Below are 17,578 nucleotides of genomic sequence, written 5' to 3'. Positions count from 1 at the left end.
ATAGGTGTTAACTACCGTCAACAACTGTGCTTGTTGTTGCTTAGGATCTAGGCTAAGAAACTGTACTCCACCACTTAATCCCTCATCGGTATGGATGGGCCATGCTGTCGTACTTGGAGCCAAGAGAATCCCCCAACTTCGGGTCAGGGACGGGGGTTGGGACGTCGCTCAGTCCCCCGCTAAGTTTGTCATTGGCTCATGATGCCATGTGTGCAACCAAGGTGCTTTTAAATGAGTGTCTGGCCTGAAGTCCCGAGTTTGTGGTTGACACACAGTGACATGGGTGCATCGTTGGGTAGCCTTCGTGCATGTCCCTGGGCTGAGTGTCACGCTAGTCACGACATATCCCCACTAGGTGGTGGGCCCTGATCACTGAGTTTGGGGCCATGAGCACCCGCCCTGCTTTTATAGCCCCCAAGTCTATCCTACCGACTCAGTGCCGCCTTTCTAGAAGTACAACTTTCTAGAAATTGATTTCTAGATACAGTTACTTCTAAAAATTTATTTCTATGGCCAGTCCGAAACATGGTCGGCCTCTAGAAGCCGATTTCTAGAAACAGCCCTGCTTTTATGTAGGTCCCAAGTCTGTCCTCCCGACCGTGCTGCCTTCCTAGAAGTACATCTTTTTAGAAATTGATTTCTAGATACAGTTAGTAATATCAACCATTTTTGAAAATTAATTTCTAGGGCCCGTCCAAAACATGGCCGCCTCTAGAAGCTGCTTTCTAGAAACAGATAGATAAGGCTGGTTCTTACGACCGTCTCAACAAATTAATTTTGACCACCTCTAGATATAAGCCAATTATTTGGTTGCTACCCGCATCTTTGGCACGGCAAACTTTTCAACTGACGTGGCACAGACTTCAAACTCAATTCTTACCCAAGATAGCTAAAAGGGTTGTGAGCTTTTTATGTGCTAAAATACTAAGGCCTCATTTGGTTATGCCAAATTCAACCGGGAACCAATTCAGATGATCAAATACTATATAAATTAGAATAGCATTCCGGCTAGGAATTAATACTGGGAACCGTTCTCTGTCAACCGAACGGGCCCTAAGGCACATCGATCAAATCATGACAATCTTTGGAAAGCAGACGAATAAAAAAATTAATTCGCCCAGAGAAAAAATGGGGTACATATGAAAACGGTTATTAGTGTGATTAATTAACAAAACTTTCCTCGCAACCGATTGTACTTGGGAGAAGTTTTACTGGCCCTCATTAATCAAAGATGTCATATAATATGCCGGTATATACCACCGTAAGTAAACGATGGACACTTTCTAGCCTCTTTCGTTTGGTTCATCCCCAGGGCGACGCTTCTTATCTACCCTACTAATGCACTATCTTTTCTTTCCTACATCCACACAAGAAAACGACCCCTCGCTGAGATGTCCTCTCTAAGTCCACCCCAAAAAGTATACCCAGAAAAACAACACATTTCAAACGAATCGTCCAAATGTACTCTAAGCCTTCTCTCTCCTTACTCATTACACAGACCTGGATTGAGTGTATCAAATCTCCTCATTCTCCCCCACACCCACGTCATGCAGTCCCCACCGAGTATTACGAACGCCACGCCGCCAAAAATCACGGAACTTCCCGGACACGCGCGGCTCACCCTCCCACGAGGCCCCCACGACTCTGACTCCTGTTCCGCTCCCCTCCCCTCTCTTCCCCACCGCGTCGCGCACCCCTCCATCTCTCCCGAGGCGGCGGCAGCGGGCGTAGGGCGACAGTGCCCTCGCCGGCGCGAGCCCGAGCCCCGGCGGCCCTCCTCCCTCACCCCCGATCCGCCCTAGATCCACCGCTGCCGATGCCCATCCTGAAGGTCCCCGCCGCCACCCGCACCACCCCAATGCCCACGGCCTCCGCCTGCGATGACGCCGTCCCCGACGCCCACGGCTATGGCCACTGCGGCACCCGCGACGTCCCCGTCCACCTCCCTCTGCCTCGGCTTCGGCTCCTCATCCACCGACGGGTGGCCGGCGGAGCCGGAGCAGCCTCCAGCCAGGTGCCGGTGGGGTACGTGCTGCGAGCTGCCGGTGGGGTACGTGCAGCTTCCCGTGGGCATCGCAGGCCCGCTCCTGCTCGACGGGTGCCAGCTCCCTTCCTCCTCAAGTAGGTGCGGCACATCCTCCTCTAGATCCAGGCACTGGAAATCTTCCTTTGTGCTGCGGAGGTCTGATCTGGATTTTTTTCCCTCTTTTATTGGCTGCTTGATTTTGGGGAGCATGAAGGAGACGCGGAGGATGGTGTTCCATGGAGGTCGTTGGTGTGACTTGCATGGCTCTGCAGCCATGGCCTGGGAACCGGAGTAGGTGCCAGCTATGACTTTTTATGTTGTGACTACATTCACCTTTTTACAGATTATGGTCTTATCGGTGATATATTGGTTATATTTAGTTATACGTAGACATCTCTTGAATTTAGTTATGTCAGACTTCTAGACTGCTCGAGTTGTTAGCTGAAATCAGGTGATTTGTGTGGTTGGCCACTGAGAATGAGAGGGACAACAGCCAATGAAATTGATGTCGGTACCTCAACAAGGAAATATTTAAACAAATTTGGACAGTGATAATTTGCTCATATTATTGTGAGTTATCTGTATGAGCTCTATGATCTCACACAAATATTTAGAGTGCTTTCTTCTTCAAAATATTCATGGTTACAGCTCATTTATTTTGCATGCATCGTCTTTTGCTTGTTTGATTTAAGGTATTACGGATGATATCCCTGTTTACAGTATAACAGATGCCGATGCCGCAAATTACCTTTTCGATCATTAGTTTTGCGATGATCAAGTTATATTGTTGTTCTTGCAGGTATTTAAGAACATGTATTAATGAGAATCCAGGCTGCCTTTTCATTACAACCAACCGTGATCCTACTAGGCTTATGACATCTGCCCAAGAATGGTCAGGTATTATAGTTGAGAAATTTATTGAATTTTTGGAGTTTCTATTTGTAGAACAATATAATCTGCAATTACTTACCTCATTAGGAGCTAGAAATATGGTTGCTGCAGTAAGCTGCTCATTACAGAGCAATGTGCTTAATAGTAAGATGGAAGGATAGTGGATGCATTCTTTGTTGATTTTCAATGCCACAATATCATAAAAGGTTTCCTAACTGAAACATGAGCGTTAGTTCACAAAACATATGCATATTTGTGCAGTCCTAAGTCCTAACTGTTGATGTGTTATTAGGTTTGAGAGGTTTGACTGGAAGTGCAACTACACCAGAGTAAAGATCTTGGGCACTCTGGTGTGCCTCAGCGGCTCAATGTGCGTGAGCTTCCTCAAGAACCCCACTCCCAGTGTATCTGTTTTCAGCGATGTTGAAGAGCTCTCAAATGGCAAAGGCAGGCAAGACTGGATGCTTTGATGTTTCTATCTTCTGACTGTGATCATAATCTTCGCCTGCAACACTGTTCTGCAAGTATATCTGAGTTTCATAGCCTTTAAGCTATAGTTACTGTTATGTAGAGTTTCAGAAGTTCTTCTAATTATATTCTAGCTGAATGTGGTGCTGCTCTAGGCTGCAGCTCTGAAGAGATTCCCTGCACCGTTGTCAATATGTTCCATCACCGCCATGATGGGGGTGATCTTCACCGCCAAGATGGGGTCTTGATGGAGGGGAAGCCATCACCAGGATCATTGGCGAATTTGTGCCTGTGGTACACATCTACTAAATTCAGACATTCGGTAGATGGTGCATGTTGCGTTCTTGTAACTTGAAGTACTGTAATGAAAGACTAAAGAAAGTGAAATGACTGCTTCTATTGTAGGGAGGTGTGGTGATTGGCTTTGTGCACAGCATTCCAGGTATCAAGCATTGGGTGCTCCCATAATGCTTAATGTGAACGATTTTAGTTTTTGAATCAAACAGACTAACTACTGCATTAGTTGACAATGGGACGAAAAAGTATGTTGGATATTGTACGTTTTTTTTTTTTAATTTTAAGGTGTTGCACAGTCTGAAACCTCTGGAAATTCTGTTTTGAGAAGAAGCTTGAAAACGCCCCTAAAGATGCTAGCAATATAAAATTTATGAATCCCATGTATTTGCCTATGCTTCACTTGTGATTCTACTTGCTGGAGAGATCTTGTCATGGTTCTAAATTGCCATGTATCATAAGTCTATTGCCATGATTCTAATTTTTTAGAAAATTATCGGTTTGCCAAATTCCTCCCTATTTTTCTGTTTGAATTTTCTCAAAATTGATGTCATTAGCCATACATAATATGCAGAATTCAACTTTTTTGGCAACGATTTCATGAACCTGAAGCTGCTATTCACAAGTCTTGGGTACTTCTGAAAAAAATGGGAAAGATCAGAAGGATCTGCTCCTTCTGTGGCTGGAGCAGATGCTAAAAAAAATTGGATATTATTGTGGTGGGTGGATGATTGCATGGCATGAGAAAAGGTTGAAAAAGGACTCCAGGTAAGAATAAACTCAGCTTTGTAAATAACTAATTTTTATATTTGTAAGTTTATCATGTACTCGGCTTCATACAATCTTATGTACTATTATGAGCCAATTCAACTTGACATGTTGCTAATTGTGGGTTTAAAAATAGAATTTCGCCTCGTGCTAACAAATGGAAAATTTCTATAAATCAATCAGCATATGTGTTTGTTTGTCTTATTTTGCTCAGTTTGTTTGACCACTGGATCACTGTTTTTTTTTCACTCATTGCCAACCTGCTTATTCGTCTGCCTCATTCTCTGATGGAACAAGACTATTATGTCATAATCTTTGTTACTTCTATCACTTTGCTGATTTGTCTTTGCTTATGAACTGAAATTATGAGTTGTGCTATTTTGTAATTGTTGTTGCAGGGGAAGGGAGGGGCTGAGCCGATTTTGACCGGTAAGCACCGGTAAGCGCAGGTTTGAGAAAGGTACGTAACAGTTTAAGCTGGATATTGCAACGAGGAGCAGTTGCTTTTTCATTTCCACTTATTTCAGCATTGAACAATTGTGATTTCAGATATAACATAGGTGCACATCAATTTGTTTTATTTCCACCGAGCAGCTGATCAATGCGGTATGTTATTCCCATCCTTGCTTGATTTCTTAGATATTAAATTTTGTTCTTGTTGGTCCTGAGCAAATAATAAGAGTTGGGATGAAAAATAATAGCTCATATTGGTCACTGACAGGAACCAGAAGAAATATTGCCTTTGATGGGTTAAGTTGCAGATGGTATATCGGTCATCTCATGCTTGCTAACTGCAGAGAAGATTTTGGTAGAAAGGTGTTTCGCACACACCTTGTTGAACCTTTGCCGCGACGATCACTGGCCCCAAGACATGCTTATTTAGGCCTCTATGTATTTTTAATATATCTAAGTATTGTTGTTGTTTAGTGAAACTTAAACATACCACATCTATGCTTTGTTACCAATGCATATATTATCTTTTGAAAGTTTAATTTATAAGGTCACCATAGCGTTAGTACGGGTAATATACTAGTAGAGTAATAATATGACACAAACGGTTGGAGGGTGACGTTGATACCAACACCATGCTGTTAAGATATATATAATTTTATACTGTCACTTATTCCAGCTGAAGCAACGAATTTGTTGCCGTGCACGTCCAGCTTGCCATCTACTAAGACCCGACTCAATCTATTCCTTGCCGGCCATGGTCTAAATCCTAAACCCTATATCCAATTTCATTTAATCATTATCCATTTCTTACCTTTTCTAATCTTACTTATACACATTGTATAATGATCAATTTTATCCTTACTCATTGCTTGAGTTGAACTACTGCCTTTTACTGCTCTCTGTCCTAGTTTCTATTCAAGTCCTATATATTATAAGACATGCTCTAGACGCACGTATATCAATGCAGTGATGCTATTTTTTTTTTGTCTTTAAATCAGAAGTAGTTACGTCTTATATATTAGGACGGAGGGAGTACTATTTTGTAGTATTATATATACATGTGAACTCTACGTCAAAGATGGACTGCTAGAATAAACTCGTTGCGTTGACACATAAAAGTTTAAGCAAAATCAATTAACAATTTTTAGAGATAACTTGGTATGGCAGTGAGCTACTTCATGCAAACTGGTGCAGCTAGCTACATCTAAACATGGATCCCACATCAAAAGTTGGATCTTAAAAATAAAAAAAACTAGTGTTCATAGGCTCCGTTCGCTTCGCTGAAAAAACAAGCCGAAACACTGTTCTGGCTAATTTGTTGTGAGAGAAAAATACTATTCTGGACGAAAAAACAAGTTGAAAAAAACGAATTATAAGAGAAGTGAACGGGACCACAAAATTATTTAAAATTAGTTGGAGATGATTCGGTATAACATGCTGCCACTCCGGGCAGATTGTTGTGTCAGGATGTTTTTGTGGGCCCAACGTCAAAAGTTGTGTACCCCTAAAATTAAAAATCCCATGTTCGCACCTTTAGATTTTATTAAAATTAACTAAAGTGTGTCGTAGATGACTCATTATAGCAGTCTTTACCTTGTGCAGATTACTACAACAAGATTAGAAGCCTCAAGCTAACACAGACTTTTTATTGTCTGATCCATGCATTTTCTACTAATATATGATGAATTGATTTAAATACCAATGGATAATCCACACCTCATATCCTACCCTATCCATTTCTATTGGATAAAAATATATTTAGCCAAATCCTACCCAAACGAATCGTGTAAAGATTTGAATATGGACAATGCTACCCGCCCAATGCTTCTACCCACCTGCCTTCCCAATACAAGATGAAAAAACAAGGCCATTATAGACTAAAACAAATCACAAAAATATTCACATATTAGCTACAAATCACAAAAATATTCACATATTAGACAAAAAGCAAGGGCATTTATTAACAGTTATCTTGACGCTAATAGTTCATAACTAATAGTCTAATACTCCCTATGTCTCTGAATAAATCAACTTCTAGAGTTATCTTAAGTCAAATTTTTTATGTTTGGCTAAGAATTATAGAAAAAAGTACAAATATTAGTGACACCAAATGAGCACATTATAAAAAAATAGTTAATTGGTGTCATAAATCTTGACACTCTTTTCTACAATTTTAATTAAACTTAAAAAATGACTTAAGACAACTTTAGAAATTGATTTATTCAAGGACGGAGGGTGTACTAGTTATGAACTATATTAGCTACTAGTGACCCAAACAGGTCATAATCATCATTTGACAACTTCGTTCCTAAGCATCCCATTCAAATTCAGTCGTCATTGACACCCAAGGAACGAATATCTGCCCAAGTTTCCCATCCAATTTCAGTTATGATTAATGAGAAATTTTATAATGGTTGAAAAAAATATGAACCATCTATTGAAGGAAATCGAACGGCATAGAAATACGAGGTACTAACTTAAAAGTCCTTGGAAGTATCAAAATAGGTGAGGATAGTACCAAGACAGGTGGCACTAATACCAAAATAGGTGAGCTAGATCAAGATTTTGTGTTTAGTTATTTTTTCGTTGAGGGTAAAAGAGTCGCTCTCCTCTCCGTCACTTTTTCCGTCGCCTTCTATCTATGCTCCACGGTGCCGGCCCTAGGGGTAGGGCATGAGGTGCGACGACCGAGGGCCCAAGCGGAGGAGGGCCCCAAGCCCAGGTATACAAATCCCCGTGTCCTATACTTCATTAGGCATTAGCAAACTAATGAGAAGAGAGACGTAGAACTGGCCAGACGGCCTAAAAAGACAACATTGGTATTTCTTTCCTAGTTTCCTTTCCCCACGGCCCTCGGGTAGAGATAAGGAGATGAGTCACACTACACACAGCACACTCGATCGTGAGTTCGCGACGTACGCCTTACACACGTGGAGCCGCGCGAGCCGCCCCGCCGCGAAGAGCTAGACTACCGAAGACACGAACACGGCGCACGAGGACGGCGACCAGGCAGGGCTCCACGACGACGACATCTTGATTCTTGGCTTCTTACGAATTGCGGTCACCGATCAGTTATTTAGGTCCAAAGTATTTTTTCCTTTTTATTTTTAATCCAAATTAATTATTTGTATAGTATTCCAGACTTCTAGTACTTTGTACCCGTATAGTCATATGTTTCTTCTAATTTAGATGTTAGAATTTTAGAATGTTCCCTAATAAACATTTATCATGGGTGAGAAAAGAAAACGAATATATTGTTTTTTTAATCTACGCTGTTCCTCGATAATTATTATACGTCTATAAATATATTGCTTAATCTATATTGTTCCTCGATAATTATCAGACATGTTAAATTAAAAATATGTTATTGAATTTGCTTTCATTTTGTAAGTAAAATTAGTGTATATATATTATAAGATTTTATCCTAGCTAAGATGGACCGTTGCGACGAGATCAGAAGAGGGGACCGACACTGATGCTCGAGCAGCCCCACCGGTCGATAGTTGCCTGGAGGCAAGCACGAGCACGGCGCCCGGGTCTGCGGGAGCGGCCGCGCCACCGAGGCAACACAAGCCAGGTGCGAGTGCGATGCAACCACTGCGTGCACCTCCACTGATGGGCACAGGCTCACAGCTCCAGTAGTGGCGCGGTGACGCCATGGATTGAAGGATAGCTCCGTGACCTGTTTGCCGGCCCAACGAAGACGACGCCGACGCGTCGAGCTAGCTCCCCATCGCCGTCGTGCTCTTCCTCGTAGTACTGCTCTACAGTGGCGTCTTGGTACTTCTGATAATCGGTGATGAGGTCGTTCATGTTGCTCTCTGCCTCGATGATCTCCATCCGTCCATACCCTCGCTGGTGTACGTACCAATGCAGGAAGGCCTTGCGCTGAAACATGGCCATGAACTGCTTGCTCACGCGGATGGAGGTGGGGTTGTCCATGAAGGTGGAGGGCTGGAGACCATGAACAGCCAAACGGGCGGGTGTTGCACACATTGGACTTTAGATTGTTGGGATCCACTCCATGAAGTAGTTCTTGTTCTGCATATTGACCGTATCCACTTCCACTCCATGAAATAGGAGTTCTTGTTCTTCACATTGACCATTTGCTTGTGGCGACCTCGTTGGTGCTCATCTTGCCCTGGAACATGGCGGATGTCCTCAGGTACCACATCATGTTCTTGGCATCCCACAAACCGCATCTGTTGCATGATTGCATCAGCTCCAGCACCATCAACGCACGGCACTACTGCGACCCGCTCGGTATAGCAGGCTAGCGGCACAAGCCCCACCATGAATAAGTACAGCCGCGCGACAACAGCCAAACGGGATCATGTTCACCGCCAGCTTCCGAAGGTTCGAGTTCAGTTGGCCTGGGAACCGCAGGCAGCACATCAAGCCGCTCACCGCAAGTACCAATATACCCTCAATAATAAAAAATAAATTTTATAAATTATAGGTGACTACAAATTTTAAAAGTGAAAGTACCTAGAAGTACCATGGTACTTTCCCAACTATTATAAAAAAGCTCATGATTAATATATTTCGTATAGCTGGCTCTATGTTTTCTATAAATGAACTGAAAGTCACAAATCCCGTTAGTAAATCATGAAAATTGACGAAATTACTGCAAAAGATTGACCACCCACACAGAACGACACCGATAGCTGCAGAGATGTTTCCTAATACGTATGGGAGCCACACCAGATAGTGACGTTACGCGCTTGATGATGCCATATATTGTACTCGCTACTATACTACTCCGTACTACCATAAGTACACGACATTTCAACCCTGATCTTTTATCTCGCTGTTCCCTGAACGGGAGCTCCCCTGGAAACAAAAGGGTCGAGGGAGACGCTGATGATACCAATACCGTGCCGTCGATGCAAAGTGGTACAGCACAAAAAGGTACTTTTTTCTTACAAAGATTCCTGCTGAATTGAAGCAGATGGCTACTAGAGCAGAATTTTCGTACAGTATATATTTGATGGCACATGTATGGGCTGCTGCGAATTTTCCAAGGGCGGCTATAGTTCTTGTGCACGTTCACTGGCCCTCCAAGTGGATGCCCTTCAGTAAGTTCTTTATGTAAACTTCTTCAGACAAATCTTTCTTTCCATTATATACACTGAAATTTCACAAACACCTGCGATTCGTCCTATACCGTCTGGATTAATGAATATATATGCTATCGAGTATACGAAGGATAAGAAAATTAAATAGTTTGTTATAACGACATTTTTTTTATGTTATAGAGGCATCGTAGCTTAAACGAAGTAAAAAATATATATACCACTTCGAAAATGCAGATAACATAGCTGCAAAACAATGATTAACATTAATATTAATATAATCGATAGATTTTTGCTGCTGTCAATTGTCATCATGAGATTATAAATAACTAATTTTCCCTATATAATAATAACTAAAACTACAGTAGGTGGAAGACTGCTATACAAGTTTGCCGACGAAATGGAAAAAGAGAGGCATAGAAGCAGAGAAATGGCAGCCACTACCGGAAACAGCAGATTTGCCGAGTGCAAAAATATTTGCCGAGTGTATTCTATCGGACACTCGGCAAATAAACTCTTTGTCAAGTGCTGCAAAAAACACACTCAGCAAATAAACTCTTTGCCGAGTGCTTAAAAAAACACACGGCAAACTAAGAAAAAATACTCGGCAAAATAGAGACACTCGGCAAAAAACCGTCATGTGAACATCCGTCAGTTAGTGCGCCGGCCGTTAGGAGTTTGCCGAGTGTCTGTCAGTGACACTTGGCAAAGAAATAAGTTTACCAAGTGTTTTTTTTCAGCACTCGACAAAGAAATAAGTTTGTCGAGTGTTTTTTTGTTTTGCACTCGGCAAATAAATAAGTTTTTTATCTTCTGACCTTGAAACTTTTTCTACTCTCTACATACAACATGTGGTACTCCATGTTAAGATTTGATATATTTCTGGATCTGTTCGTTATATTTAATTAATTTATTGCATTTCAAGGAATTTTTTGGTATAAGTCAAATTTGAACTGCAAGTGATTCAAATAATAGAATAAAATGAGTAGAAATATGATATTCATGTTATTGAGTCCAGTTTGAGTCCTTACAAGGGAAATGAAAAGAAATTTCGAACATCTTGTTTAGGAAACACGACCACGAACGTGTGGCCGAGTGGTTTTTAAATTCTAAAAAAAACAAACGAAGTCTGAAAATCATGAGATTTGTCAAGATCTCATGATATCATACATGGAGGCTATAGAAAAAAATTGAGAAGGTTTTGCACAATTTGTCATGTGCGATGTTTATAAACCGAAGTATCTCATAAGAAGATTCGTAGCGTTGATAAGGATTCAGTAAGATTTAGAGTTAAAGTGACGATCGAATTAGGGTTTGACTTCAAAACTTTTTGTATAGGCAATAGAGAACATAGATTGATTCATGTGTAATTTTAGTAATTTTTTGGATCTGTTTGATAGTTTTAATTTACTAAGTGCAATTATAGAATTTTAATTGATATAAATTGAATTTGAGCTATAATTGCATAAAATAAAAAGTTTTTTTTCTCTCCTAACCTTGAAACTTTTCTGCTCTCCACATACAACATGTGGTACTCCATGTTAAGATTTGGTATATTTCTGGATCTGTTTGCTATATTTAATTAATTTATTGCATTTTAAGGAATTTTTTTGTATAAGTCAAATTTGAACTGCAAGTGATTCAAATAATAGAATAAAATGAGTAGAAAAATGATATTCATGTTATTGAGTCCAGTGTGAGGCCTTATCCGGGAAATGAAAAGAAATTTCGAACATCTTATTCAGAAAACACGACCATGAATGTGTGGCCGAATGGTTTTTAAATTCTAAAAAAAGCAAACGAAGTCTAAAAATCATGAGATTTGTCAAGATCTCATGATATCATATGTGGAGGCTGTTGTAAAAAATTAAGAAGGTTTCGCATAATTTGTCATGTACGATGTTTACAAACTGAATCATCTTAGGAGAAGAATCGTAGCGTTGAAAATGATTCGGTAAGATTTAGAGTCAAAGTGACGGTCGAATTGGGGTTTGGCTTCTAAACTTTTTGTATAGGCAATAGAGAACATATATTGTTTCATGTGAAATTTTGGTAATTTTGTGGATTGGTTTGATAATTTTAATTTATTAAGTGTAATAATAGAATTTTAATTGATATAAATTGAATTTGAGTTATAGCCGCATGAAATAATGGAATAATATTTGTAGAAAAATCAAATATATATTTTTGAGTGAATTTGACTAGGTATTTTCAAAGTACATTGGAACAAATTTAGAAAAACACGTTATAGAAAAGAAGAAAAAGAAAAAAAAACTAGGTTTGCCGAGCGCCCCTAATCTAGCACTCGGCAAACCGGGTTTTGCCGCGTGTCAGGTCTGGGATACTCGGCACCGCCCCCCCCCCCCCCACCGGCCGCACACATGCATAGTGTGAAAATGAAAAAAATGGATTTGTTGAGTGCCCCTGATCTGGCACTCGGCAAAGCTAGGGTTTATCGAGTGTCACATCAGGGGCACTCGGCAAACCCCCCTCATATCCACCCCACCCGGGCCGGCCACACGCACACACGCACGTACGCACCTGGCCGCTTGCCGTGTGCCCGCCATCGGCCCCGCTCACGCGCCAGCGCCGCCTGCTCCGGGCCCACCGCCTGCCTCACCCCGCCGCCTGCCCCGCGCCAGCACCCCGCTGCCTGTTCCACGCCAGCCGGTGGCCCCACTCGCGCGCCAGTGCCACCTACTCCACGCCCACCATCGGCAACCGGCCCCCACCGCCTGCCCTACGCCCGCACCCCGTCGCCTGCTCTACGCCCGCCGTCGGTTCCTGGCCCGCGTCGCTTGCCCCGTGCTCGCACCCCGCCGCCTGCGCCGCGCCCACCGCCGGCACCCGCTGCCGGCTCCTGGCCCCCCGGTGGCCAGCGCCCTCCCCCCGACACCATCTCATCACTTGATAAGGTAAAAAAACACAATGTTAGTACTTGTATATATATATGAACTTTACCAGCTAGTTACAAATTACTTGATTATGTTTTTATCAGTTCCAATCACTGTTAAATTACCAAGACTAATGAGTATATATCTTGGCAATCGTGGAATTGAAATTTGAGTAAATTATATTACTGAAATGCTGATTAGTATTTCTAGTTTAGAAATAGATTAGTGTTTACTGATGCACATGCATGTGAGTACTACATTGACAATATGACGTGTCTCATTTTTGTGGATTGGTTGCAGGAAATGTAAATCAAAGTTATGCTTTGTTTTGTACCGTGGTATTATTAGGGCTGCTATTTTTTAGCCAGCTATAATTTGTACCATATTTTATATTGTGATTCATAGGAACAACAAAGTGTATGTTCACAGTGTCTGTTAGAATACATGTGAAAGTATTTGTGTATGTGGTTGTCGGCCATCGTGCCGTTGGTTTGTTGTAGGTTTTGGTTACCTTACCGTGTAGGGGAGGTGTTGCCAAAATTTACAATTGACACTATTATGTTCCTTTATTGTAGGAGAGGCTATCATTCCCCACCGTCCTCGACTTGTCACTTTGCAGGACAGCAAGGTAAGGCATACTACACCCCTCTTTCCATATGATGTGAAACATAGGATGTTCGTATATCACGTAACCTAGCTAGGTGTCTCTTGTTCGAAAGAGACACGGCTGGAAATATGCAAATCTTTGCATATCTATAACCGTATCTATTTCGAATTGTCCACGTTTTTTTGGATAGCCCGAGGATGTGTAGATGGGGTTAGTTTCCATGCTCTACTCTAATCCGAGATAGAGTTTCGGCAGCATCTCCCTGTTGTTCTCCAGATACACAATCTCCCTTCTAGGACGTGTATTTGGAGAACGACGGGAAGGCGCTGCTGAAATTCTATCTCGGATAGGAGTAGAGCATGGAAACTAATCCCATCTACACATCCTTGGGTGGGATTATGACCTATCTTCACCTATTAGACCACCACATAGGAACCTGTAGATGCAATTGATTTTTATATTACTTGCTGATATGTTAGAGGATGGATGACCGTGAGTGGATGTACACGGGCTGCTCTAGTCAAGGTTCATTCACCAATGAATGGATTGAGAAGACTGATACTTTCTTAGAACTAACATTTGCAAGGGTTAAAGGAGTGCGTGCCACTTGGTGTCCCTGCAGCATTTGTGCAAACACGCATCGACAAACAAAGGTGGTCATGGGTAAACATCTTTGCAAGAATGGATTTATGGCGGACTATACTTGGTGGATCTACCATGGTGAATCCGATTGTGTGAGAGACGAGGTCGTGAGACAACACATCAAGGATTATGATGCCGATGTCAGGGTAGGAGACATGTTAAATGACTATCATGAAGCACACTTCAATGAAGAACGTAGGGAGGAGGAGCTAGAGGCAACCGCAAAGGCGTATTACTATATGTTGTCTACAGCACAGCAACCCCTTCATGGGCATACCAAGGTTTCTCAACTGGATGTCATTGCACGCCTAATAGCTGTAAAGTCCCAATTTAGCTTGAGTCAAGAAGCCTTTGATGTTATGCTGACAATTTTTGGTAGCCTATTCTCGGATGGTCACATCCTGCCAAAGAGCATGTATGAGGCACAGAAACTCCTTCATGCACTTAAGATGCCATATGATCAGATACATACTTGTCCAAAGGGATGCATCTTATTTACGAAAGAACATGCGGAAGCAAAGTACTGTGTGAAGTGTAAATCATCTAGGTTCCTAGAGGTAGACTCTGGTGATGGTCAGAAGAGGCAGCTCGCTGTCCCCATGAAGATCCTACGATACCTTCCATTCATACCGAGGTTCCAATGGCTTTATATAATTGAGGAATTCGCAAAACAGATGACATGGCACAAATACGGACGGTGATACAATCCTAAGAAGCTGGTGCATCCATCCGATGGTGAAGCATGGACAAGGTTTGATATGATTCATTGTGAGAAAGCTCTAGAGGCTCATAATGTACGTGTTGCGCTGGCAACGGATGGGTTCAATCCTTATGGAATGGTGGCTGCCTCATACACTTGTTGGCCCATGTTCGTTATCCCTGTCAATCTCCCCCCGAGCGTCCTCTTTCAACAACAGAACATATTCTTGTCGTTGATAATTCCTGAACACCCGAGGAATGATATGAGTGTGTACATGGAGCCTCTGATTGATGATTTGGTCCGTGCTTGGGAGGAAGGGGTATGGACATACGACCGAGCTACAAAGACAAACTTCAAAATGCATGTTTAGTACTAGTACTCCCTACATGACTTTCCAGCATATGGGATATTCTATGGCTGGTGTGTTCATGGGAAGTTCTCATGCCTAGTATGCAAGGCGTCTTTGATGTTCATTTGGTTGACGAAGGGTGGCCAGTATTCTTCGTTCAACAAACATTGGCAATTCCTCCCTCTTGACCATCCATTCAGACTCGACATCAAGAACTTTACGAAAGATGTAGTAGTTGAAGGCCCTGCACCCTAGATGATGATTGGTGCTGCGGTTCGTGCTTAGTTAGACGCTCTCGAGGTCAATGACCAAGGAGATTGTTTTCTGGGATATGGTGAGCAACATGCATGGACTCACAAGTCATGCTTGTGGAACCTCCTGTATTTTGATGACCTTCTACTTCCACATAACATTGATGTAATGCACACTGAAAAGAATGTCGCCGAGGCAATTTTTGGTACAATCATGGACATTCCTGATAAGAAAGGATAATGTTAAGGCTAGAGTGGATCAAGTGAGATTATGGAATAGACCAAAGCTAGACATGGCGCCTCCCAGAGGTGGGAAGTCATGGAGAAAGCCTAAGGCCGATTTTGTTCTAACAAGGGCCCAAAGGAGGGAAGTACTAGAATGGTTCCAAGCGTTAATATTCTCTGATGGGTATGCAGCGAATCTGAAGAGGGGAGTGAACTTAGCTACTTTGCGAATCAACGGGCTCAAGAGTCATGACTACCACATATGGCTTGACGGGCTATTGTCGATGATGGTTTGAGGCTATGTCCCTGACCATGTCTGGATAGTGCTGGCGGAGTTGAGCAATTTCTTCCGCTAGCTTTATGCTAAGGAGTTATCTCGTACCGTGGTTGTAGACATGGAAAGAATGGCACCTATGTTGCTCTATAGGTTGGAGAAGATCTTTTCACCTGGCTTCTTCAATCTGATACAGCATTTGATTTTGCACCTCCCGTATGTGGCATGAATGGGGGGCCTGTGCAGGGCCGTTGGTGCTATTCAATTGAGAGATTTCAAAAGGTTCTTCAAACTAAATGTAAAAATAAATGCAAAATTGAAGCATCCATAGCAGAGGCATACATTCTGGAGGAGGTGTCAAACTTCATAACAAAATACTATGCTGACAACCTTTCTAGCGTGCATAATCCACCCCTCGTTACAATGCTGACGAAGATGAATCGAACCTTAGCATTTTCTGAGGGCAACTAGGAAGTGCAAGTGGTGCGACTAACAATACCTTGAAACATGAAGAGTGGCGCACTATTATGCTATATGTGTTGACCAACCTATCCAAAGTGGAGCCATACATGTTGTATGTTCTCAACAAACTTTTTCTCAAGTAGTCACAATTCTTTGTCCAACTCCCTTGTTTCTTGTTGGTACAGGGAATTTCATGAATAATTCTGGCGTGAATCATGGGAACCTACCTTGTAGGAAACTTCGACCCTTCTTAGAGAGGGTGCAGGAAATGAAATGCCCAATTTCATTTCTTGGTTCAAACAGAAGGTACTATCCAATTTGGATTGTACTTAGTTTGACATTACAAGTTGCTCATACGTGCGACTAATATAACGAACTACCCTACTTGAACTTGTAGGGACAAATAGATGTGTCTATGAGTGCCGAGTTGAGACATGTTGCCAATGGTTGTTCCTATAGGGTCAGGTCATTTACTAGTTATGACATGAATGGATATAGCTTTCACACAACAAGCCATGAGCAGAGTCGGCCCAATCGAAGAACCACAAATACCAAAGTTTTTATGCAAGGCTTAGATGGGGTTGAGTATTATGGAAGAATTGAAGAAATATATGAACTCATGTTTCATGGTTGCAAACCTCTTAATCCTGTTATATTCAAATGCCATTGGTTTGATCCTGAAGTAGTGAGATGGACCCCTAATCTTGGGCTAGTCGAAATTCAACAATCATCCGTCTTACCAGGAGACGATGTCTATATTATGGCTCAATAGGCCACGCAAGTTTATTATCTCTCATACCCATGCCAAACTATAGACCATCTTAAGGGTTGGAATGTTGTGTACAAGGTATAGCCACACGGTAAACTACATATCCCAAACAATCAAGATTACAACATAGACCCCAACACATATGACGGAGAGTTCTTTCAAGAAGATGGGCTCAAAGGGAGTTTTGAGATAGACTTAACCAAAGCTTAGGGTATGGAAGTAGATAATGAAAGTGGTGCTAACGAGGATGCCAGAGACAAGGTTCAGAATGTGAAGGACTTAGAATTACTTCAGCGATTACATCTAAGCAATGACGGTGATGACGACATTCCACCTTCGGAGCACGGGGATGATTATATCAACATGCGTGATAGTGATGATGAGACTTATGATCAAGCTAATCCCTATCATGATGATTATTTCTAATACA

At 42.0% G+C, this 17,578-nt stretch overlaps 1 protein-coding gene across 6 annotated transcripts; it reads left to right on the top strand.

The window, feature by feature from the left end:
- The first annotated feature begins 1,661 nt into the window (after positions 1 to 1,661).
- Positions 1,662 to 5,480, top strand: LOC136497000 (uncharacterized). Of its 6 annotated transcripts, none has more exons than XM_066492783.1 (11): positions 1,662 to 2,121; positions 2,241 to 2,321; positions 2,826 to 2,923; positions 3,005 to 3,123; positions 3,210 to 3,441; positions 3,541 to 3,679; positions 3,791 to 3,827; positions 4,254 to 4,447; positions 4,846 to 4,907; positions 4,997 to 5,053; positions 5,169 to 5,479. In XM_066492783.1, the coding sequence occupies exons 1-4, from the start codon at positions 1,817 to 1,819 to the stop codon at positions 3,076 to 3,078; spliced, it is 558 nt and encodes a 185-aa protein (XP_066348880.1). In that variant the 5' UTR covers positions 1,662 to 1,816; the 3' UTR covers positions 3,079 to 3,123; positions 3,210 to 3,441; positions 3,541 to 3,679; positions 3,791 to 3,827; positions 4,254 to 4,447; positions 4,846 to 4,907; positions 4,997 to 5,053; positions 5,169 to 5,479. The 6 variants fall into 6 exon arrangements, with proteins under 6 accessions (XP_066348880.1, XP_066348882.1, XP_066348877.1 ...); XM_066492785.1 differs by having other exon boundaries at positions 1,662 to 2,125; XM_066492780.1 differs by having other exon boundaries at positions 1,662 to 2,317; positions 3,541 to 3,707; positions 5,169 to 5,480.
- The last annotated feature ends 12,098 nt before the right edge of the window (positions 5,481 to 17,578 follow it).

The sequence above is a fragment of the Miscanthus floridulus genome, chromosome 12, assembly GCF_019320115.1.
Source record: "Miscanthus floridulus cultivar M001 chromosome 12, ASM1932011v1, whole genome shotgun sequence".
Taxonomy (NCBI): Eukaryota; Viridiplantae; Streptophyta; class Magnoliopsida; order Poales; family Poaceae; genus Miscanthus; species Miscanthus floridulus.
This window is presented reverse-complemented; position numbering and strand designations above follow the sequence as displayed.

Coding starts and splice junctions, on each gene's coding strand:
- LOC136497000 (XM_066492780.1), top strand. CDS start 1,881: ATGACGCCGTCCCCGACGCCCACGGCTATGGCCACTGCGGCACCCGCG. Junction 2,318..2,825: donor GCCATGGCCTGGGAACCGGA/GTAGGTGCCAGC, acceptor TTGTTCTTGCAG/GTATTTAAGAACATGTATTA. Junction 2,924..3,004: donor ATCTGCCCAAGAATGGTCAG/GTATTATAGTTG, acceptor TTACCTCATTAG/GAGCTAGAAATATGGTTGCT.